Source organism: Macaca nemestrina, chromosome 8 (genome assembly GCF_043159975.1).
Source record: "Macaca nemestrina isolate mMacNem1 chromosome 8, mMacNem.hap1, whole genome shotgun sequence".
Taxonomy (NCBI): domain Eukaryota; kingdom Metazoa; phylum Chordata; class Mammalia; order Primates; family Cercopithecidae; genus Macaca; species Macaca nemestrina.
In genome coordinates this window covers 82,306,512-82,332,035 of record NC_092132.1, presented here as the reverse complement: position 1 = coordinate 82,332,035, position 25,524 = coordinate 82,306,512, and the positions used below count along the sequence as shown (strand labels likewise).

Sequence of the window (25,524 nt, the reverse complement as noted above, 5' to 3'; positions counted from 1 at the left end):
CTTAGCTCAGTGTCTGCAGGTGATTGTTCTTCTCTTGTTGCATGTGAAGTCATCCACGATGCCCTCCAACATCATCCCTAGTCACGGTTTTCTATTTCCCCTTCTCTTGCAGAAGCTCTGGAAGCCCACAGAGAACAGATGTACAAATACCATTTACCATTCACAGCTCAGCAAACCCTCTCTTTCTTCCTTCCAGCAGCTTGGTTGTCCTCAAGGAGTTCCTAAATTTCATACTTCTGAGGGTTATATGGGATGGTGAAGGGTGGAGGAGAGTAGACGGATTGAAAAATACATTAAAGTTGGCCAGGTGCAGTGGTTCATGCCTGTAATCCCAGCACTTTTGGAGGCCGAGGCTGGTGGATCACCTGAGGTCAGGAGTTTGAGATCAGCCTGGACAACATGGCGAAACCCCATCTCTACTAAAAATACAAAATTTAGCCAGGTGTGGTGGCGCATGCTTGTAATCCCAGCTACTCAGGACACTGAGGCAGGAGAATTGCTTGAACCCAGGAAGTGGAGGTTGCAGGGATCTGAGATTGTACCATTGCACTCCAGCCTGGGCAACAAGAGAGAAGCTCCATCTCAAAAAAAAAAAAAAAAAAAAGACAAAGAAAAGTACATTAAAGTGTGCCAAAATAAATATATGACAGCTTTTAAATTATTTTCCATGGGAAAAAACTTACAAGTAGTGACAATTACTTAGTGAGGGCCTACTGGGCTAGACATTGTGAAAGATAAAAAGTTCAAGACACAGACTCTGTTTTCAGGATGTGTACGCTTGAAATGTGAAGTTAACACAGGGCAGAAAAGGAGATACACACATACACACACATATCTATACACACATACCTACACACACGCACACACACACACGCACACACAAATACTCCTGAGACCCAAAGGAGGGAGACATCACAATGAACAAGTGGTAGGATTTTAAAAGATTCTTTTCTTTTTCAGCAAGGAGGACGGGGTGGGCAGGTAGAGGATGGTATTTATATCCAAAGCAAATCAATTAGAAAAAATATTTGTATTTCAGTAAATTTATTTTTTCCAATCTTCAGCTATAAGAAGGCTTTTCCATGAAAACACTGTGATTATTTATGTCTCACTAATTATCAAATATTATATAAATAGTCCTATACTGAATGAAGAATCAGAGCCAGTCACATTATAGAAAAGAATCTGTGACTTTCTAATCTTGCCATGAGTAGCAAGTTATTCTAACAGTTTAATCATGGAATTATTCAAATTTGCCCTGTCAACAAATTGAAGACTCTCAATCAAATATATAACATTGCTGAAATGAAGAAATATTTCCAGTATAAACAGGACTGAACTGATAAATCAGTGCTTTCTCCTCTTCAGATTCAGATTGAAAATGATGGTTGTTTTTCCGAGCTGGAAGAAAAAAAAAGTTAATTTTTAAAAATATTAGATGATAAAATCTTCAAGAGACTATTTTATAACATTTCTTCCTGCAATCAGCATTATTAAGTGGGAAAATATCAACAAGAAGAGAAATGCGACTGCTCTGCCTATAGAGCAGCCATCTTTTTTTTCTTTACTTCTCTAATAAACTTGCTTTCAAGGAGGAGGAGGAGGAGAAGGGGGAGGGGGAGGGGGAAGAAGAAGGAGGAGGAGGAAGAGGAGAAGGAGGAGGAGGAGGAGGAGGAGGGAGGGAGGGAAATGCTTTACAACATTTCCCCAAATAAAGCAGTGCCCGATTTATGGCACAGTCGCCCACGGACACAGCAGCTGTGCTGCATTTGCCCTGCAGCATATCCCACGTGGTGCTCACTCAGCAACTCATTCAAATACTTACCAAGTGGCTATGTGTACACAAGACTTGATACACAGCCTGGGGATGGAAATATAAACAGAACAGATCCTAACACTCAAGAAGTTCAGCCTCGTAACCACACAGAATCACATGATAAAAATGTTTTTATGGCGTATCATCACTGGATGCTACAAGAGTAAAAAGGATGGAGAAACTGGCGAAGCTGAGGCAGACGGAGAAGTGAGACATTTTCACAGGTAAGGCAGAATTACGAAAAACCAGGAGGCTCAGTGAGAAGTTTGGCATGATAAAGCTGAAATGTGAGGAGGTGAGAGCTCCTAAAGCTCCCAAAGTCAAAGGAAATACAGGCTCTTACAGCATTTTTAGAAAGAAGAATGTTGGAAGATAAAGACCACATAGACTAAATGCCACGTGACTACTACTGCAGCAAATGCGGCACTGCCACTGCTGCCCTCATTCACTCCACGCACACATGAAAACGTTCCTTTGGACTAATACTGTATATTGGGATACTTTTTTTTTTTAATTTGCAGTTTTTGTCATAAAACCATCCACTCAGCTTTGCATAATTCTAAAGCAGAGTAACTCAGTAGGAAGTACTTAACTTCCCAGCAATGGCAGGAGAGTTGATAAAAACTTAGGGCAAGCTTGGAGATGGAATGACAACAAAGTTCATTGAAGTCTTTAAATGGCTATACCTCACCAAAGTGATCTCTATCCTTTACAAGTTGTTTCTGTACCTCTGTCTTACAGTCTCACTTAACATCATTGATAGGTTCTTGTACTACTTTTAAGCAAAACAATGTATAACAAAACCATTTTCCATCAATGTTATAATGAAACAGCTTCAAAGTAAACAATGTTGTTCAAGGACCTGCTATACACAGTTCTGCTTAAATCATAGGACTTATTATACCTAAAATGCTTAACTAAGAAATGAGCGTTTACAACCAAATTCTTGGTTTACCACAAACATAACACAGCATGAATATGTCTATGTTTTCATCACCAAAAAGCAGGCAGAGTTTATCTGCTTTCTCCACTATGCCAATGCCTACAGACAGGTAGCCTTAAAATCACCAACTGGTGGTATACATTCAATTTCTATCACTGTCTTGGAAAAGTAACACCTAATTCTCAGAGACGGTTATAATTAAAGCATTATTCTAAAAAATGGAGAGTAATAGGGAAGAATCTAAATGAAAAGTATCCGAGAAGAAAGAGCTCGGCATGGTAGTGTGCACCTGTAGTCCCAGCAACTCAGGATGCTGAGGCAGGAGGATCCCCTGAGCCCAGGAGTTCGAGGCTGCAATAAGCTATGATCACATGACTGCATTTCAGCCTGGGCAACAGAGCAAGATTCTGTCAAAACAAAACAAAACAAAACAAAAACAACAAAGAAAAAGAAAGAAAGAAAGAAAAAACTCTCAACATTATTCATGCTGTTGTTCAAGAATTCTGCCCACTGAAGCATGTATGATACTGTTAATTGAAATAACTGTCCTAGTTTTATTAGAATACCTAACATCTCAATTTCAGGGCTTTCACATTACTTACCATTTGTATTATTCATTAAAGTTAAACCTATAGAACTTCCAAAACATTTATAGAGCAAAAAGGTAGGTAAAAGTTCAGATGAGGGCAATTTTCTTCAAAACTACCCCAAAATGACAAAATTATACACCTTCATATTACCTTCATTAACAAAAAACTCTGCTAAATAAAATGCAGTTTTCACAGCATTAGGCGCATGGGAAATGCCATCCAAATTCTTCCACTCATAAGGTGCTTTCTCTGGATGCCACTGGACACCATATATTGGATATTTATATCCTGTAAGAAGAACATAAATTAGTAAGTACTAAGAATGGTTTAAGATGTTACTTATAATGAAATTGGTTTATGTCTTATGTAAAACATGTTATAAACTCACAATAGCAGACAAGGTAAAATTGTACATATCTGAGACACAAAATAATTTCCATTCACACTCACTGTGAAAATTCCCAGTAATGTATTTCACTGATTAGCAAACCTTTTACAATTTGTGGAGCGATTTGCTTTTCGAGATATTCATAGCAAAGTAGCAGCTGAGCGGAGGAATGTATCCCCATCCAAAAGTCAGATGCACATTTTATTGGTGATATAAGCTTCTTCCACAGTTGGTCTCTTTCTCCCCCGTCTCATAACATGCTTTCCTGTCCTCCCATAACGACTTATTCATATGAGAATGAAGTATGGCAGCACTTCTGGTGTCCTTTCACACAAGCCAGTTTGTCCCAGCCTAAACTGTGTCTCTCTCTCTCAGTCTATGGAATGACTGATGACTTTGTGGTATACATTTTTAAAATATTTTTTAGAAGTTTAAAAGCAGACATAAAACAAGAAGGGACACAGAGCTATTGACAATCGTCGAAGCTAACTGAGACAGACACCCAGGGTTCATATTACTCTCTCTACTTTTACATAAGCATGAACAATTCCACAATTCAAAAAAATGTGAATATCTGTAATAGTTACCTTCAGAAAAATACACATATTCGTCTCTTTTTCAGATGTGCCTTTCCCTCATTTTGATTTGAAAAAAATAAAAATCTCCCCTCTATTATTTTTTGCTTTGGAATTGTAACCATGACCACCATCAGAAAGTACTTGGAGGAATGAAGACAATTAATGAAAGAAGAGACATCTAGGGGTAAGAGCACTGTCCATTCTCATCCCAGTAAGCTTTCTGACTAGAGAGCAGGCCACAGAAGGGAAACATTTTATCCCAGCTTTGTGGATATTCACGAGAGGAAACACCCGCCTCATGCAATTCCAGGCACTCAGCTCCCTGCCTCCCCTACTTCCGTGTGACACTACCATTTCTTCCTCTCTATTCTGGGACTACCTGTGAAGCTACCGGCAAGAGGCCCACAGGCTGGGGGACTAGCAAATTAACTGTGACGTATAGTTAACTGAAAGGCAGATCTTCTAGTAAATTTTCCAATGCATGAAGCACTATTGAGGACAAAAAATATCTTAAATCATAAAAAGGATTTACATCCAATAGAATCAGAGACAGAAAGAGAAAGAGAGACATACATAACATATATATAAGAAGTCTTCAAAAAGCTCATGGAAAATGTGTATTATGAAAAAATATTATGCAAGGGTTTCAACTTTTTCGCACCAAAATAAACTTGAAGTAACTTGTATGAACAGGATCGAGTATGAGGCACTAAGAAGGATAAGACATCACTTTTAAAAGAACCCCTGTAACAGCAATATGAATTTTGCTAAAATTGAAGACAGAAAAAATAGCAAATTTATGGTGAAGCTTGGATGAAAGAATGGTGAAATCACTAACGCTTTATGAAAAATTTATGGCGATAATGACCCAAGGAAGTCAGCAGTTTCCCAATGGATAACTCATTTTAAGACGGAATGACACAATGTTGAAGCCCTCCAGGCAGACTATTCACATCAATTTGCCAGGAAAATATTGAAGAAGATCGACAATAAACAGCAGAATAGCCAATACCACAGACATCTCAATTGGGACAGCTTACACAACCCTGACTGAAAAACCAGAGTTGAGCAAACTTCCCACTCGATGGGTGCCAAAACCACTGCACACAGATCAGCTGCACACAAGAGGAGAACTTTCAATGGACATTTTAACAGGTGGGATCAAGACCCTAGAGCATTACTTTGAAGAACTGCCACTGCAGATAAAACACGGCTTTACCAGTATGAACCTGAAAACACAATCAAAGTAATGGCTGCCAAGAGATGGACATGGTCCAGTCAAAGCCAAAGTGAACTGGTCAAGGGCAAAGGTCATAATGTTTTTTTGGATGCTCCAAGGCATTTTGCTTGTTGATTTTCTGGAGAACCAAAGAACAGTAACATTTGCTTTTTATGTGTTTTCAGAAAGTCAGCCAAAGCTTTAGCAGAAAAACGCCCAAGGAAGCTTCTCCAGAGTCCTTCTCCAGCATGACATTGTTCCTGCTCATTCCTTTCATCCAACAAGGGCTATTTAGTGAGCATTTTGATGAGAAACCATTAGGACCTTATGGTCCTGATTTGGCTCCTTCTGACTTATTCTTGTTTCCTAATCTTAAAAAGTCTTTAAAGGGCACTCATTTCTGTTAAGAATGTAAAAAAGACTGCATTTGACATGGTTCAATTCACAGGACCCTCAGTTCTTTAGGGATGAACTAAAAGGCTGGTATCATCATGGGCAAAAATGTCTTAAACTTGATAGAGCTTGAGAAACAAAGTTTATAGTTTTTATTTTTATATTTTAATTCAATTTTTCCCATAAACTTTTTGAAGTCACCGACATTCAGTAACAAGTGAGATTTACTCTTCTTTAGTAAACTGCATTACTAACAGACCAGTGCAGTTTCCTGAATATGAGGAATCATACCCTGCCTCACTGATTTAGACAAAGTATCAAGAGTGGAAAGAAAATATGCAAATAATAAAGCATCTCAAGTGTTCCTATTTTGGAGGCGGGAGAAAATTTTCAAATGAGCCTGGTATGGCATAGTCAAAAGCAGAACCAACATGGAACCTGATTCCCTAACTTCTAACCCAATATTCTATCATTTAAATAAGTAGGCATTCATTCAACATCTATGAGGTTTACATAAAGCCCTGGAAACACAAAGGAGAGTAAGATACAGTTCCTGATCTCAAAGAGCTCTTCATCTAGAGGGATGGTAGAACAAGAGCAAATACGTGCTCTTAGGAAACATTCCCACATAGCACAAAGCACCAAGGTTGTAGAGAAGAGGAATGATGGTAGAGAAGGCCTCTAGGGATGACAAGTGGCCTGGGTTTTTCAAGATGGCTAAGAGTTCATCAGGAGAAACAAATAGGGGAAAGCGGGAGCTTTTCAGAGAAGAGGAAAGCACATGAGGAGCGCAGAGCCAAGAAGCATGGCTCTGTGGAAGGGCTGTGTGTAGCAGGGTCATGCTACTCTAGCAGGGTACAAGCTAGAGGTGAAGGCAGAGAGAGGGCGTGGAGGAAGTGAGCTCATAAATCTAGACTTCATCCTCCCATGCAGAGGAGCCACTGAGGAGTTTTGTTCAGGCAATGCTATCAGACTGGTACTTCAGCAGACCACGAATGGGTGGCTGGAAGAAGATGGGTTTGTGGAAGCCTTAGGAGGCTGCTGCTGCAGCAATCCAGGTAGAAGGTGGTTAATGCTGATGTAGTGAGGTCTGCTGGATTGGGAGGAGGAAACATGACTAATACTTCCAAAGCCCTTCTACTGTCCTTCCCACCCCTTCAGCTCTCATATTTATTCATCACCCCATCCTTGCCTTAAATTTACCACCAAACAATACATTGTTTCTTTTTTGCCAAATTTTAATCATCATATAAATGAAAATATACAGCATGTATTCCCTTGGGACTTGCTTCAACTCAAAATTGTCTTCATAATTCATTCAGTGGTACACGCCAGTGTGCTCACTGATTTTAATAGCTATGTAGTATTACTTATCCTTTGCACTATTGGACTTTTGAGTGGTTTCCCATTTTTTTGCTGGTATGAACATAATGTCACGTACATTTCTACATACATGAAATTATTTAATTAAGATATTTTTTAACCAATAAATAAAACTGCCAGGTAACAAAACTGGAAAATGTTTGATTTTACTAAGAAATGCCAAAATGTTTTCCAATCATAAGTGCATGAAAGCACCTGCTGTGCCACATCCTGGGTAACACTAGTTATCAGCAGGCTTCTTAATTTTGCCAATCTGATGGGTATAAAATGGTTTTTACTTTGGTTTCCATTTGCATTCCCTGATCATGAATTAATTCCCTGTAATTACACTGAGCAACTTACTTCACCAAGCCATAAGTGGACAAGTTTCTCTGGTATGGTATCTATTCAAATATCATATCCTTTTTTTTTTTCTTTTTTTTTTTTGAGGCTGAGTCTCACTCTGTCGCCCAGGCTGGAGTGCAGTGGTGCAATCTCAGCTTACTGAAACCTCCGCCCGCTAGGTTCAAGCAATTCTCCTGCCTCAGCCTCCCAAGTAGCTGGGATTACAAGTGTGTGCCACCACGGCTGGCTAATTTTTGTATTTTTAGTAGAGACGCAGTTTCACTAGGTTGATCACGCTGGTCTCAAACTCCTGACCTCAAGCGATCTGCCGCCTTGGTCTCTGAAAGTTCTGGGATTACAGGCGTGAGCTACCATGCCCAGCCCTCATATCCATTTTTCATAAGTTATCTTTTCTTCTTAAATTACATAGCTTTACTGTATGTAAGCTAGACGCACAACTTTTGTCAGTTATATGCATTACAAATACCTCCCCTTTTTTTCTTGTGTAATTTGTTTCCTTTTATGAACACAACTTCTTCATTTGATTGAATTCATCAATCTTTTCCTTTATGGTTTGTTTATATTTTGTCTTCAAAACTCCTTCCCTTAAACAAGATCATAAAGACAATTCTCCTTTACTTTTTCTAAAACCTTATTGTAGTGTGCCTTTCTCCTTAGGTCTTTTATCCACCTGAATTGTTTTTTTTTAAACACAGAAAAAAGAGTCTGTCTCTGTCCTACTTTTTCCCATTCCTTCAAGAGTTCTGGTTAGGTATGTAAGAAATCACTTTACCCTCCAGATTCCCACCTTTCTTCTGACACATTTGGCATTTACATTTACATGTCTGGCTATGTTGGATTCTGAATGTTTCCTTCACATCTATCTTCTATTCCAGTTCATTAATTTCTCCTCAACTGTGTCTAACCTTCTGATTAACATGTCTACTGAGGGTTTTATTTCAATTACAATTTCTTCTTTTTTTTTTTGGAAACAGAGTCTCGCTCTGTCATCCAGGCTGGAGTGCAGTGGCATAGTCTCGACTCACTGCAACCTCCAAGTAGGGGACTACAGGCACGTACCACTATGCTCGGCTTTTTTTTTTTGTTGTTTGTATTTTTAGTAGAGATGGGATTTCACCACGTTGGCCAGGCTGGTCTTGAACTTCTGACCTCAGGTGATCCGCCTCGGCCTCTCAAAGTGCTGGGATTACAGGTGTGAGCCACCACACCTAGCCTCAACTATAATTTCTAATAGCTGAATTTGGTTATTTTCAAATCTGACTGTTTCATGCCTATATTTGCAAGCATTCTTATTTCTTTCTTTAAAACTTAAAATATGTTATACTTTATCTCATAATACTAATATCTAACATTTATGCAGGTCTGCTTCCACATCTGTTATCTCTGCAAGTTCTCATTCACAGTACTTTGCTTGCTTGTACATTAGTAGTATTTTGGCTGTGAAGTGTTCATTTTCCTTCAAACTTCATATATGGAAATTCCGTGAAGCCTGGGATGAACCTCTGGTCCTCTCAAAATAATTATTTACATTTGCTTCAGCGTCACATGTGAGGGCATTACCAGTCTGAGACAACCCTGAACAAAATTACTTAAGATTTGTCCAACTTCCCAGTTAGTATAATGCTGGCCACACTAGGAGAACAGCCCACCATTATAAACATTCAAGGCTTTATTCACTGACCCCCACCCCACTCCCTTAGCCCCAAGGCTCAGGATGGGCTATTCTCCTTGCCATTCTGTAGGGCAGATTCCAGCTGTATTTTGAGTTCAGCCTGACATTGCAGGTATAGCCTTCCAAGTCCTGCTCCATGTAGAGGGTCCTGACTGTCTCAGGTTCTCCTGATTCAATAACAACACTGGTTTAAATATTCCATTCAACTCTTAAAATTTTGAACCTGAGTATCTTTATTTGTTTGCCAATTCATCAGCGTATTTACTATGTTTTTCTATTATCACCCACATTTATTTTGTTGTTGGCTGGAGGAAAGTCTATCAAGTTATTTAATCTGCAATATTGCCAGAAACAGAAGTCATTTTCTTCATTTCTTTCTTCATCTCCACCCCCTTTATTCTTTTACGTTTCTTCTTCACCACTTCATTCAGGAAAATACCCAGGAAAACTGCAATTAATTTGAAACACGGACAAAACACGTCTCCTGTCTCCGAAAATGCCCTAACATCCATCTTCAGGCCCCAAAGTAACATGATTTTAAGACATACAAAATCAAAACTCAAAAATATAAAATAAATGAAATAAAGTGTACATGCTATAGTGATATACCTTCCATTGATGAAATAAACTCAATCTCGCCATCTGTATTTGTAGTTAAGACACTGAAAAACTTCTTTAACTTTTCATTCATCGTAAAATTCTAGAATACGAAAACAAAACAAAATGATTACTTCTGCAGTTATTCTAAACATATTAATTTCATTGTGTAATTAGTGTGATACCTTCATGGAGAGGCTCCACTTATGGAAATTGGCAGTCAGAGGTTCTACTGCTAACGACAGCAACAACTCAGTAGGAAAATTCTGGAACATTCTGCTGTGTAATTGACCTGAAATAATTTAAGTACAAGAGAAATAATTTAAACACACAAAAAATAAAATCCACTGAAATCACTTATCTGCACCCAAAGAGAAGCCATTATGAAGATATAATCAAGATGACTAAATGATAAGCAAAACGCATCATTTCCATAGAAGTATTCCAATCAAGTTACAAAATGTGTTTAACATAAACTCAAATATGCTCCAGATATAAGTAATTTTCTTCTAGAATTTTAACATGAATAAGTAAAATTCTTCTGATATGAGTATTGGCAAGCTATAGAACAGGCAGGGAATCTTAACTAGATTTCCACAGACTATTCTGAAAAACAGTTAAAACTTTCCATGGGTGTACGTATTTGCCCAGGAAAGGATCCAAAACTTTCAACATATTTTCAGAAGTATCTGGGACAAACAAATAAAAATAAAAACAATGTAGAAAAGAACACGAACCAAGCCAAGAAATTTTGACTCAGTAAACAGATCAAAAAGCAATATATCTTAGTGGTCAACCCTGAAGGTGCTGCACAGACTCAAACACCAACAAACAGATTTTGAAAAAAAGAAACTGACGTTTTCAAGGTGATAGTGCCAGCTGTTGCAAACCAGGCCCCTTATTCTTGCTAGAGACTTCCATGAAAATCGCAGCTCCCTGAAACATTCCTTTTCTGTATAAACTGGGTTCTGGCAACAGAACCAAAGTACTCTGACCTAATACATGTACTTCCCACTGGGTTTTTGCAATTATTAAGTGAGACAATGGAAGAAAGAGCTTTCAAAAGCATAAAGCATTCTATAGGTTTTAAGTATGACTGCTACTTTCCTTGCAAAATCCTCAAGAGAACAGAAATAGCTGGTGGCTTCAATTCTAAGCATTCAGAGATCAAGTAACCAACAACAATCATTATCTACTTATACAGAGTGGTATCATTAAGAATCTTTCTGGTCCTCGTCCTGGGTTCCTGACAGGAAGCTTCTAAAACCCTTAGAATTCCTGGAGTGATAAAAGTATTTTTGTTATGCTAATGTGGTAATTCAAGGTGGGTCCCTCAAATATTTCAGGATGAAGACTAATCATTAGAAACACTAACTTCATGATCAGAAAGTTGAAACTTCGAGCCAGCCCAATCAATCTCCAAGTATGAAAGAGGGGCTGGAGATTTGAGTTCAGTCACATAGGCAATGATTCAATCAATTATTTCATAACAACATTCCAGTAAAAACTCTAGACACCAAAACTCACTGGAGTTCCTGGTTGCTGAGTAAATACAGCGCTTCCCGGTGGATCCTCTAATCCCAGCACTTTGGGAGGCCAAGGTGGGCGGATCACCAGAGGTCAGGAGTTTGAGACCAGCCTGGCCAACATGGTGAAACCTTGTCTCTACTAAAAACACAAAATTCAGCCAGGTGTGGTGGGGCGCCTGTAGTCCCAGCCACTCAGGAGGCTGAGGCAGGAGAATCCCTTGAACCCTGGAGGTGGAGGTTGCAGTGAGCCAAGATTGCGTCACTGCGCTCCAGAGTGACAGACTCTGTCTTAAAAAAAAAAAACAAAAAAAAAAACTTATTTAATTCTCACACACAAAAAACCCCTAAGCGTTAGACCCTTTTGCAAATGAGGACACTGAACCTCAGAGGTAAAAATGATTCCTCAAGGTCAAAGTGAGAAAACTAGGACTCAAAACCAGATTCCATTTCAGAGTTCTTCATCACACACAGTCCTGATATCACTAGAAGCAATGAGTTATTAAAATTCACAATTCCTTAAGTCATCCTCATCAATGAGTATAAGGATGGTAATTCACATCTTCAACCTATGTAAATAAATTAAATGCTAATGTTGTAAGCATTTTTTTCTTCAGGGAAAAGGCTAAAAAGAAAATAAAAATAAGCACTTTTACTTTCATATTTGCTACTTACTAATCCTGCCCAGCAAATATTTTTTAGAGGGTTGAAAGAGTACTCTTACCTCCAGTGAAGTTCAGCGGCATTGCCACGTCAACAGTATTTGTGACAGTTAATAAGAACTCTCCACTAATCAGTAGTGAAAGCTCTTCAAATCCAAGGCATGTGCCCCACACAGGAAAATAGTCTCCATCGTGAAAACTCTTTGCAAGTAGAAAAAGAGAAAACTAAGTTTATTCAAACTTTTCAAAATAAAAATTAGCCATATCTTTTGTCATTACCAAACAGGCACCTGAGTTACACATGGATTTCTGAAGCATTCTCCAGGATCCATAAGTAGGCTATCACTTACTCTCTCTTCAGACTGAGCTCCCACACAGGCTGGAAAACATGAGCTGTGGACACACTGTATATCTTGACCCAAAGACTATAAAAGCCTACAGATTACTGACCTTAGCTATTAAAAGTTTGAAACAAGTATTTCAAAGGCTAAAAACACTTATTTAGGGAAATATTTAAGCGGGGATTGGTAAGATACTAGGGCTAGCAAGATTAATTTAAAAATCACTGTTAATAGTTGAGGAGAGAAACCGTAAGGGTGTGAGCTATGGTACAAAGGCAGTCCCACTGTGACCATTACAAAGGAGAAGTCAGAGGCTCAGAAGCTCTGCTTGGTAAATGAACATGGAGTCTACGGTAACTGTGAAGAAAGTTCAAATAGGATTGAATGAGTTGGGAAGAAGAACAGATTTCAAGAAGTGAGAATTAATAACCTAAAAACAATGCCGCAAAAAAATAAAATAAGAGGACAGAGAGAGACATCAGAATGTCTACACCACATGAGGACATGGTTCACATTAACAAGCATCAAGAGAGGACCAGTCAGCAGGGCTCTGAAGGGTCTCTGGAAGCCCAGGATTAGATGAAGCACATGGAAAACACTTTTATTTGGGCACAGCCAAGAACAGGTGCCTCAAGGTTAAAGGTATGATGAGGCTAAGGGTAATTTTGAAGGGAGCATTACCATCTGCTTAAAACAAGAACTACTCTCACTAAAACTTACAAAACTTACAAAAATCCATCTGGAATAACAAGCAATAACTGATAATTACCTGTATGGACAAGTCGTAAAATATTTTGGCCACTTTAGCATAATCTGAGCGCCTCAGGTCAACACTTCCTCCAGGGAAAAGGATTCTGAAACAACGTCACATAAATCAGATAGGGTGTATTTTGCCACCCCTGACCCATACACACACAGAAAACAATCTTTTTATTTTAAAACAATTTTTCTTATTACATATGCAATAAGATCCTTGAAGAAAATTAGAAAAACAAAAAAGAAATTAGAAACTACAGCAGTTAACAACACTTTAGAGAATATTTTCCAAAAACCTCTTCAAAAAGTTTATTTGATGAAATAGAGTGTGGGAAAATTAAAAGTAAATAAGTAGGGGAGGGGCAAGAGTACACAGAGCTAGATATCAAAGATGGACAAAATTCCAGGTTTAGCCAGGTTTAAAAGAAGGTGATCTGTCATGCCAAATCAATTGCAGGTGGGTAGGGCTTAGCTCACAAATAATTTAACTATAAAGAACAAGCTGGTCATAAAAAAGATATTTAAGCTGGAATTAAATTTCTACAAGAACTTAATTCTTATCACCCTGAGTCTCTTCAGAAATACACATGGTATTAGAACATTTTTTTCAAGAAACATAATTACGATTCTACAAAAAGTCTAGGAAAAGGAGGCAATCAAAAATATTTGATATTCTTTTACACACTTATAAAGGTGAAATATAGAAAACTATTTTCATGTTTTTATATCAACTTTTAAAATTAAACTTTTAAATTTATAATTTATAGCAATGTCTTGAAAGAACCAAGGATATTCAAAAGAGGTAAGAAAAATGGTATTAAACATATTAAAATTTTGAAAATATTTAAATACAAGTTTGAGGTATGTGAAATATCACTTGTGAGATTGTTGTTATTCAAGAAATATATTCTGTTTCTTCCACGAGCTAGACTCAGGACTTGCCTAGAGAGACAAACATGAGTGGTTTTGCTGTTAGGAAGATCACAGTCTGGTAGAAAACATATAAGCATCTGTGTGGGAGAATATCTACCACAAACCCAAGCAGAAAATCCCACAATTAAAAGTGGCTTAGGGAAGACTCATTAGCGTTCTCTCTTTCCATTAACTCAGTATTTTTTAATTTTTATGTTTTGCATCCCAGGTCTCCAGCTTACAGACATTAACTTAGTATTTAAAAAGCTGCCTCTGATCAAATATGGTATGTCTAACCCCAAAGTCCTTTCATGCAGCAAAACCTGACTGTCCCTCCTATATGACAAACTCCTTAAGGCATGGCTCTGTCTTTTCATCTCTGTTATTCCCCCTGCAAAATACTATGGGGTCCAATGCATAATAGTGACTCAATAAAGGTGCTTTTGAAGTCACATTAGAATACAGCTCATTTTCTGGTGACACTCCGAGATATAAATAAGGCCCCCAATTTAACCCACTTTGGAGTGCAGCTTTCAGTGACTACATGAGAGAGAAAAGGGGCCTACAGGAGCAAGAATTAGTGGCAATGCAGAAAGCAAGTGAGGAAGATAGAAAATGGACTCATTTTGGTGGTTTGCATGAAGACATACTGATCAAATGTACAGGCTACCTCCCAAAAGTATGTATTACTGTCTACACTGCTACTTGATTTCAGATTCCTCTCCAAACAGGAATGCAATTGGGGAGAGGGTGGGAAGAAAATGAAGTGATTCAAAAGGTCTATTTTTGAGGTTCTACTATTACATTCTAGCCTAGACTTAATGATCTTTGTCCATGCCAAAGTACCTTGCACACAGCACATACTGGGCATTGTAAATGTTTTACTAAATTGAAATGATTTTACAGTAAATATTTACTGAACCAAACTGAACTGAAAGCAAATAATTTTCTAAACATGGCTTTTTTTTTTAATTATTATACTTTAAGTTCTAGGGTACATGTGTACAACGTGCAGGTTTGTTACATATGTATACTTGTGCCATGTTGGTGTGCTGCACCCATCAACTCATCAGCACCCATCAACTCGTCATTTATATCAGGTATAACTCCCAATGCAATCCCTCCCCCCTCCCCCCTCCCCCCTCCCCATAATAGGCCCCAGTGTGTGATGTTCCCCTTCCCGAGTCCAAGTGATCTCATTGTTCAGTTCCCACCTATGAGTGAGAACATGCGGTGTTTGTAAACATGGCTTTTTAAAAGAAACAATAAATTAACATGGTTTTAGAAGTAAAAATAATAAAGCTCTTTTTAAAAGACGTTTTACAGTAAAATACTTCCTCTCACCCTATTCTCAATCAGAAATGACTGCCATTAAAATCTGCTGTGTTGATTTGTAGAAATATGCATATCTCTTCACTCTGACTTTTAACAAAAAGCAAACGGGGTGTATGCTATACACACCATCACATGCCTTGCCTTTTTCACATGGGGGACAATGGTGATCCAAGTCAGCATCTACAGATAACCTCATTTTTTAATTCCTGCATAGTATTCTATTAAATGTACATAGTCTGTTTTATTTCACCAATTCTCACCTGATGGACTACTGGGTGACAGTCAGACAATACTACTAATACAATGCATATATTTGAGTCTAAGTCTTCATGCAATGTGGAATATACTTATAAAATAAAATTCCTCCTCAAGTTCCCAGGTCAAAGGGTGTATGTACTTCTAATTTCAATAGGTATTGCAACATTATCCCAAAATAGACTACATGATTTACATTTCCTCTAATAAAGTATGGGCATGCCTGTTTCCTCACAGGCCCTATAGAGTATAAGCAAATTTTCTGATCTCTGCCAACTTGGTAATTAAATGTTTTTGACTGCTGTAATTAGCCTTCTTTCCTAAAATTAAGAGTAATGGTGGACATTTTTTTTTTTTTCATATGATTAGAAGTCTTGTTCTGTGAGCTAACATATCTTTTGTGGTGAAACCGGAGAACAGAACAGTTTTTTCCAATATACCCGAAAAAAAAAAAAAATCAACATCCTCAGACTTTGGACTTATAAACTCCATATGCAAGCAGTATGCCATGCCATTCAAGGTAGCTTCAAACATTTAAGACAAGCATTAAAAGAACAAAGATTAAGTCACACGTTTAAAAAAATTATGTGTGTCTACTATGTAACAATTATACATTTTCTAACCTGCCTCTTCCTCTTTTGAAGAACTTTTGCATCTCCCAAGAAAATATATCCTATAAAAGAACTCAGAAAATACTATACCACTCTAAGATAGTTACAAAGAAACATGTATAATATTTGTATGATTTCCTTCACAAAAGCAGACATATATGTAGACCACTCATATACCGCATCAAACCAATGCTGCCAACTTACCCATTAATAGATTTGAAAAGTATTTCATAGTCTTTCTCTGTAAGATCCAGCCTGAAAACAATAAAAACAGTTATTGTTATATTTGTGAAACTTACAAGTAAACCTCTAAACGAAGTCACCACATTACTTTTAAAAAGCCAAATAAAAACTAATTTTTAATTACTAGACAATATTATCTACTTTCCTAGAGGCATTTTTGCAAACCACTTGAAAGCCACATAATTCTATCCTTGTTTTGCTAATCAGACAAGTAAATATGCTTTTCTGTGATCTAACGTAATTTAATATTGTGAAGTATGTTTTAGTATGCAAAACATTAAAGACTGTGAGATTTAGGCACCAGTAATTTCTCTACTAACCAAAAACTACAAAAAGAAATGTAAGAATAGTCAGTAGTTTTATGTAAAGACTCCTTTAAGTAACTTTATTTATCATTCCTATTTAACTACAGGCAGCTCTGGCAGATGAAAAAAATATATAAATAAATGTCAAGTCTCTGCTTCATCTTACCTCAACAAACTAGTTGCAAGAGTCTAGGGACTACTCTGCATTTCAAAGTCAGGACGGTTCAGATCTAGTCTGAATTGACAGACTACAGAGAGATGACTGTAGAACAGCCTAAACGCCCAGGTAATTACTCTGAAAGACCCTTGATCAAACACCCCTTAAGGGCCTCCTAACAATTGCCATATTATTGGTGACTTTATTCCCTTTCTCCAGAAAAAAAAGATGGGATTAATCTGTGACATACGGCGACAACATTTACTAAGTCACAGTAAGACATTTGCTCTCCCAAAAGTTCAATAAAATGCAACAATAAGGGAAGAGAGCACCAAGTCGGTGAAATCCTTGCAAGAACTCTCCCACATTTAGCAGCCTTTGGTTTCTGCGAGAGAATAAATGGTACCTGTCCTCTCAACCTGCCCTAAAGGAAGTAGACTTATGACTAGATGTCAACTAGTCCATTTCTGCTCTCAAAGAAGTTTTTGGGGGAGGTGAGATCCCTCACACCAATTATTAACTAGACACCTGTGATATCCAGAACACAGGCTGTGTTTTGCCAGCAAACAACTTTGGGATCTACTCTCAAGTCCAAACAAGCTTTGCAAGTCCAGGTCTGTCTTTCACAAGTTCATAGTAATCTCTTCCTGGCAGAGGGCCACAAAAGCAATGGGTAATACCAGAATGGTGCTTACCATGGTCTTAAGTGGAGAAATACTGACAGGTAGCCCTGCCTTGGGAAGTGACAGGGAGGTGAAATATGAATCTACATGTACCCAGTATTCTGCCAATCTAATCTCCCCAGATTGTGGCAATAAAAAGGAACCAACCAGTCAGGACCCAGAATTCTCCCCATGGATATTTAAACCAGAATGGGCAACCACTACCATCAGGGACCAAAATGGATTTAGATCACACAGCTGCACTCCAAGGACTCCTGCCAGCTAGCAGTGCAAGCTAGTTTCAGTCATTTCATTAATTCTAAATAAATGGCTCCCACATTGTCCATGACTATAGTTTTGGTCCCCACTTATCACTATTAAGAGGCTTAATTGTCACAGGGGAAGGAGTGTGCCATGTCACAACTCTGGTGCCTAAGGGCCCTGGCAGAGAATATAACTGTAAGTTGCACATTGTCAGACATTTCCTGAAACAAAAGCCCCTTTCAACAAGGTATGAGAAACAGTTTATTCTCTCCTTAACTATAAGGAAATGGCTTAAGCCTGGTGATGATGGCAAATGACACAGTTTTAGCAGCATGAAAAGGATGGCAAAGCACTGTTGCCAATGGGGAGTGTTTGCCCCATTTAAAACCCAATCCAAAAAACTGTCTTCAAAAAAACCAAAAATTCAGACTCTTATAAAGTCTGATTTGTGGTCTTTGGGTTTTTTTTTTGAGAAAGGTCCGGCTCTGTCACCCAGGCTGGAGTGCAGTAGCGCCATCTCAGCTCACTGCAACCTCCACCTCCTGGGTTCAAGTGATTTTCCCACCTCAGCCTCCTGAATAGCTGGGCCGATAGGTGCACGCCACCACTCCCGGCTTTTTAAAAATTTTTTTATAAATAGGGGTTTTTCCATGTTGCCCAAGCTGGTCTCAAACTCATGAGCGTAAGTGATCTTCCCACCTTGGCCTCCCAAATTGCTGGGATAATAGACCTGAGCCACCGTGCCCAGCCTGATTTGTGTTTTAAAACGCGGTGTGAACAACACACATTTTTAAACCAAAAGCTGCAGCCCATGGGCTGTTGTATGCTACCTCTGAGGAAGCAGGACATTCTGTTTTCCACTAGTCCCACAATGGGAATTTATGACAACCTGAGAGCACCAAGCACCTGAGAGAGAAGGTGGCAGGAAGAAGGCAGAAGGAAACCAAAGACAAATTTCTTGACCTATTTCAGAATGCTTCCCAGGTCTCCCATCTCTTCCTTTTCACTTCTAAACCACAGAAGTTGACTCCTAGCATCCAAAATTCAGAAATGAACCTAACATCCTCATGATCATTTCAGTCTTATTTTGCATCAGATAATCCTTTGCAGGCTAGTCTGTGAACTTAGCCCCTATGTATTACACTGTTTCTACAGGATCTCATGATTCCAACAATATACCTTAAATGAACTCTGAGAACCCAAGCTGGAAATTAACCTATATGCTGACAGTCACGTTCTCAGCATCTCTCATAAATACCAATATTCAGCAAAGTCATTCAGTTTCAAAACTCCCATGATTTCAAAACTTCCATCATCCTTATCTATTTTTTCTTCCCTGTGCCCTTTTATTAGTCATCATATATTGGTGATTTTTTTTTTAAACAACACTTACCTATCATTCCCACACCACCGGTCTAAGCCAAGCCCTCAACACTTCACACCTAGCCTACTGCAACTACCTCTAAACTGGTCTACCTGCCTTAAGGCATTTTGTTTTATTTTTTTAAAGACTTTATTTTTTAGAGTAATTTCAGGTTCACAGCAAAATTAAGGGAAGGTTAAGGATTTCCTATACAACCCTTGCCCCAAAAGATGCATAGCTTCCTCCATTAACATCTTGGGTGGTACATTTTAACTGTTGATAAAAACACAGTGACACATCATAATTGCCCAAATCCTAGTTTACATTGGGGTTCATTCTTGGAATTGTACTGTCTTCAATTGTTTGGATGAGTGTGAGAAGGGCTGGTATTAATTCTGCTTTAGATGTTTGGTAGAATTCACCAGTGAAGCCAGCTGGTCTTGGGCTTTTCTGTGTTGAGAGGCTACTGATTACCATTTCAATCTCTTCACCAGTGACAGGTTTGTTTCCTGTTTCTTTATGATTCAGTCTTTGTAGACTGTGTGTTTCTAACAATTTATTCATTTCTTCTAGGTTACACATGTTGTTGGCATACAGTTTCTTGTAAGTAGTCTTTATGAACCTTTTTATTTCTGTAGCATTAGTTGTAATGTCTCCTCTTTCATTTATGATTTTACTTCATTTATTTTGTATAATTTCAACTTTTATTTTAGATTCAGAGGGTATGTGTGCAGATTTGTTACATGGGTATACTGTGTGATGCTGAGGTTTGGGGTACAAAAGATCCTGTCACCCAGGTAGTGAGTCCAGTATCCAACAGGTAAGTTTTCAGCCCTTATCCCCATCCTCCTCTAGTAGCCTTCAGTATCTATTGCTGCCATCCTTGTGTCCATGTGTACCTAATGTTTAGCTCCCACTTATAAGTGAAAACATACGGTATTTGGTTTTCTGTTTCTGCATTAATTCACTTAGGCCTCCAGCTGCATCCACATCACAGCAAAGGATATGATTTCATTCTTTTTTATGGCTGTTCTGCCTTTTGTCTCTCCTATCTCCCATGCACATGGTCAGTGCTAACATCCTAGAACAGTCTGCATTTAAAAGCTTCCTTGATGAAAACTTGGAAACACTGTTCTGAAGACTCTCTAGAGCCTCTTACCCAGCTCTAAAACTCTGATGTTACATGGGTTTCAAATAAAATGTCATTTGTAAAATTAGGTATGCTACTAAAATATGAAAGACTAATATCAAAAGCAAATGGTAATCTTGGTGTAGAAACTTAATTTAAATGTAAAAGATCATACGAGAAAACAATTCTCATAAATCTAAACCTAAAGCCATTTTGTGGTACAATTCTCTAAATTGTAATATTGGCTTTATTAGTAGTAGTATATTTGAACAGTACTTTTGTTGTAATTTTTGATGAGAAATTATTTACAGAAACAGGCTGTATAGAATAAATAGTGTTTTGTGTGTGAAATCACTCAAAATGGATTAGATGAGGGTGCTGAAAGATTATAAAATACATTAATTTTAGCTGACAAGATATTATAAATACATATAAGATTCTGGTTGTTAGCTCCTTCCAAATGAAAAATATGGGAAGAATTCAGTTCTAAATGAAAATATGAGATGAATCATCTCATTCTTATAGGAACATTTTATCACAAAAATAATGTAGTGCCTTTAAAACTGCAATACCTATAATCTACACTGAAGCAACTCTAATGCATTAGTAATTTACAAACTTTTAAAGTAGAGTGTGAAGGTATTTTAAAAGTCATTTTCTAAAAACCTCCTTCATTCCCTAAGTGTTCTCTTATCCTAATATTATAAAATAAAGCTGGTTAAACTGTAGATTTTTAAAAAAAATTTTTTTTCAATGGCCTTTAGGGTAAAATTGGTTTTTGGTTACACGGATTAATTGTATAGTGGTGAAGTCTGAGATTTCAATGCACCAGTCACCCAAGTAATGTACAGTGTACCAAATATGTAATTTTTTATCTCACACCCCCACAACCACCCTCTCCCACTCTGAGTTTGCATAAATTTTAGATTCTTTTACTCCATTACCTTCATAGTATCTGTGAGGACCACCTTTTCTGGGGTAAAGGAAACTATCATTTCATTCTTGATGCTAATGCATATGACATACAGTACCTCTAATGACGTTACAGGTAACACACAGCTTCCCACACTGAACAATTCAGTGAGAGACTCTAAGCAACATGTTTGTGGCAAAAATCAGGTTCAATGTTACTGCATTTAAACGATGTAATCATAAAGAGAAAGCACTAATTTTAGAGATATTATGCAGTAATTATTATTTTTTTGAGACGGAGTCTTGCTCTGTTGCTCAAACTGGAGTGCAGTGGTACAATCTCAACTCACTGCAACCTCCACCTCCCTGGTTCAAGCGATTCTCCTTCCTCAGCCTCCCCAGTAGCTGGGATTACAGATGTGCACCACTGCATTCAGCTAATTGTTGTATTTTTAGTAGAGACAGGGTTTCACCAGGTTGGCCAGGCTGGTCTCGAACTCCTGACCTCAGGTAGTCCACTCGCCTCGGCCTCCCGAATTGCTGGGATTATAGGCATGAGGCACCGCACCCGGCCATATGCAGCAATTTCTTTACAGAGTAAAATTTAAAAAAACACTGAACCATACCTTACTGGTACAACTCTTGCACCTGCAGACTCCAAATACTTTACATAGGATGCAGCAATATAGTATCTTCCATAGTTTTTCATGACTTTATTGCGGCATTTTTGCATTAATATTCCTAATAACAAAAAAAAAAGTTTAGTTTCAAGCAAATTTCTTCTTGCTCAGAAACTGAAATCTATCAGAGCAAAAATATCATATTTTATTATTTCAATTCACAGAATTAAATAGGAAGCTTCTCCTCCAAGTCCACCCACAGGCTGTGGGAAAGAAGCAGAGGAGGCTAATCTTGGTTTCAAGTAGATCTATCTCTCACCACATCAGGGAAGCCAAATAAGCCCCCAAAGAAGGACTACAGTAGCACATGCAGCCTTCACACAACTGTAGACCTAGAATCCATCTAAAGAATACAGATCCTTAAATCTACAAGACTGTCGCTCCTTTCCCACACATACTCACAGACACACTGATTCCCTGACAATGAAGCAAAGGAGTGAAAACATCTTCCATCCACACCTCTCCAACATTACTTTAGCCCAAACTATCAATATCTCTCCTCTCCCCACTGCACTATGATAATAGACTCTTAGAAGGTCTTCTTACATCTTTTCTTAAGAAATCCCTCAAGCTCCAAGCAGCTCCCCGCGTAGAAGCAAATCGGATCACATCACCATTCCTATTCCTACAGTCATTCAATATATACTGTTGAATCATACCTCATGCCAGGCAACAAACTAGGTGCTGGGGACACATGAATATGAGAGAACCAAACAAAAACCCCTACCCTGTGTGTATTAAATCAAATATGTATCAGGGAGGGGAGAGAGGCCAAACAATAAACAAGATAAAAAGGCATAATATATAGAGTGGCTGGTCGTAGGCACTAAGGAGAGAAAGAAGGTGGGGAAGGAGATCCCATCTGTGGAGGAAAGGACAGTGTCTTCAATATGGTGGCCAGGCAAGTCCTCCTTGAGAAGGTAAAACATGACATTTGAGCCAGGACTCCAGAGAGGTGACAGAGTAAACCATATTCACATATCTGGGAAAAGAGGAATCCAGGAAAAAAGAATGGCAAGAGAAACAGCCAGGAGTCAGGAAGGTGCCTGTCACATTGCAAGGAATCCATGTTACTAGAGCCAGGTGAGTGAAGGCAGAAAGCAATAGGAAAGGAGATCAGGGAGAGACAGATCAGCAAGCAGGTGTCACCACCTTGTTTAACTACCTCAGTGGGTCCCTAAACTTTAATAAACTCTGTAAGACCCTGTGTGCTCTGCCCCACCCATCTCTCTGGCCTCCTTTTACCAGTGAAACCCAGCCCCAGCACAGTACAGCAACCAGCACACATCAAAACACGTCTGTCGGGTGAGTACCTGTGCCTACTACTATTCAGCACTTCAGCATTTGGAACACTTTCAGTGTCTCTGTAGGCCACCTGATAGGAAGAGCTGTTGTCTGTATTACTCGCTTTTGTATTTCCAGCTTCTTACAATTGGCATTCATCAGGTATTCCGGTAACATATCAAACGACGAAATTTGTTCCGTAAGACTTTTTGTCCTTACTGGTAGGTAAAATCATCTTTACTAAGGAATACAAAGTTTGACTAGGGAACAAAGAACTAGGAATGTCATAGGAAATGGAGTGGTACAGGGTACATGGAGTGAGGTACCACAAAGGTGACATGGGGCATCATGGGAGCACAAGGGTTACCAGAAAGAGAAGTATATCAAAGTGAGTTCCACCAACATCTCCCCTTCCCCTGGGCCCAGCATACTCACTTTTCCCATCCCTGGGAAAAGAGCTCAAGCTGTTCTCCCTCTCCCTCAAAATGTGACCAAAATTTCACCAATAATTTAAGGCCATCTGATAACTTTTGTAGCTTCCTTGTCATCTTTTAATCCTTTGCACTTCCTAGAGCAAGACTGTGTACATAGTCGGTACTCGGTTAACGATTCTGTGCTGATCTCAGTGACCAAAAGCAAAGTCCCTTTTTTAAATATTTGACACAGGGCTACCCCTGATTCTAGGAAAGGGAAAACAATCCCCTCTGCTTTTTTTCTCTCCTCTGGACACACAATATGCAACCTGTTACATTAATTACAGCTTGAGTTAGTTCGTGGAGAATCAAATCACCATGTTAAACAGCTATGAAATAAGTTCCAAATATTAGTAAGCAATCCATTTGAAAATTGGGCACTACCTATATGAAAAAACATTCATCTAATTTCTGTTTAGTTACAGAATACAGTGATAATCTTCATAGAAAAAAAAATAGTATGAAAGGCATAATCCTACAGCCAAAATAAAACTAATCTTAATTCCACACAAATTTATTTGGGCAAATTTTAACCCCAGGATGATTTCTCCCAGGTAGCCTTCCTTGGGCCTGTCTCAAATGTGTGTTTTGGTAACACAGACTGATTTTACTATCTCTTTAAAACACAAATATGTTGGAAACGAAAAATTGTGTACTGCATTTTAATATCAAATAGAACCTACATTAGGATATTAGCCACTGTTGTCCTCTGCTACTGAACATGACAAAATCCAAATTATACCTTAATTTCTTGATTTTATATTACAATGCACTGGTATTTTAAATACGCCCTCAACCTGAGACATTTTGACAAATGTAATGCACGCACGTGTAGATGTAAATGAGTAAAAAATTCCCAACTATGTGCGCAAAAGAAATGTTTTATTTTAGTATAAATTCCTAGCTGTGTACAAAAAAAGAAAATCCGCAGGATTCTTCACGGTGCACCCTCCTCCCTCCCATCTTTAAGAGCCATATGAGTCTAAAGGAATGAACGAGACACTTCAGCTAGGTACATTTCAGTACGATCCAAATGGTACCCAGCCCGGGGTCCTCCTTGCACCAAAAGCCAAGCACATCTGGGGTTTTTCCCCGGCAGGACGCGACAGCTGGAGCGCGGCGGCGGGAGGCGCCCAGCGCCGACACCCAGCCCCTCCCCATATGCTGCGGCTCCGCACAGCTTCCTTACCGATGATGGGCTTCTTGGCGGTGTCACCGTGGGGTCTGGACAGCCGGAGGCTCGCCGCCCCGCAGAGTAGCAGGCCCAGCACGCACAGTAGGCGGCCCGGGCTCGCCATGGCGCTCGCCACCTCCCGCCGCCTTTCAAAAGCTCTGCGGGCCGGCGGGCTGGGGCTGCGGCGGGGACACCTCGCGGCCGCGCACTCGCGTGGGGCTCGGGTGGGCGGTGCTCCGCAGCGCGGGCCTATGGGAAATGCAGTCCCGGCGCGCGCTAGGCGGCCGTGGGGCGGCGGTGGGCGGCTCTGGGACTGCGGCCCTCGCTGCGCGCCCGCCCCGTTGCTCTGTCCCCGGTCCGCGACCGCGACCCCCACGGATCACCTAACCGGAGACTCTGGAAACGCCTGGGGCGGGTACTGGGTGGTGTCCGCGTCCTTCCCTTTCAACTGTTATGTCGATGTGGCCTTCAATCAGCCCTACAAAGCTGGGCCGGCCAACCCGGGCCCTCGAGAGGGGAGGTTGGTGTCCCTGGCAGCGTGTGGTAACCAGGCAGC

The 25,524-nt window shown here is 39.2% G+C and overlaps 1 protein-coding gene across 3 annotated transcripts; it reads right to left on the bottom strand.

Annotated features, from left to right (window-relative positions):
* Window positions 1-931: 931 nt before the first annotated feature.
* LOC105482218 (gamma-glutamyl hydrolase) lies at window positions 932-25,312 on the bottom strand. Of its 3 annotated transcripts, none has more exons than XM_011742229.3 (9): window positions 24,984-25,312; window positions 21,984-22,098; window positions 16,527-16,577; window positions 13,223-13,307; window positions 12,175-12,313; window positions 10,110-10,216; window positions 9,937-10,027; window positions 3,500-3,637; window positions 932-1,401 (listed from the first exon to the last, which is right to left on the bottom strand). In XM_011742229.3, the coding sequence occupies exons 1-9, from the start codon at window positions 25,090-25,092 to the stop codon at window positions 1,280-1,282; spliced, it is 957 nt and encodes a 318-aa protein (XP_011740531.1). In that variant the 5' UTR covers window positions 25,093-25,312; the 3' UTR covers window positions 932-1,279. The 3 variants fall into 3 exon arrangements, with proteins under 3 accessions (XP_011740531.1, XP_070924276.1, XP_070924277.1); XM_071068175.1 differs by lacking the exon at window positions 932-1,401 and adding an exon at window positions 1,621-3,166; XM_071068176.1 differs by lacking the exons at window positions 932-1,401; window positions 3,500-3,637 and adding an exon at window positions 9,562-9,775.
* Between the last annotated feature and the right edge of the window lie 212 nt (window positions 25,313-25,524).

Bases quoted from the DNA above. Each gene is read 5' to 3' on its own strand.
- LOC105482218 (XM_071068175.1), bottom strand. From the start codon at position 25,092: ATGGCGAGCCCGGGCCGCCTACTGTGCGTGCTGGGCCTGCTACTCTGC. The intron at 22,099-24,983 runs GTAAGGAAGCTG...TTTTGTTATTAG, and splicing joins CGCCAAGAAGCCCATCATCG to GAATATTAATGCAAAAATGC. The intron at 3,167-3,499 runs GTAATATGAAGG...TTGTTTTGACAG, and splicing joins AGAGTTTTTTGTTAATGAAG to AATCTTGCTCTGTTGCCCAG.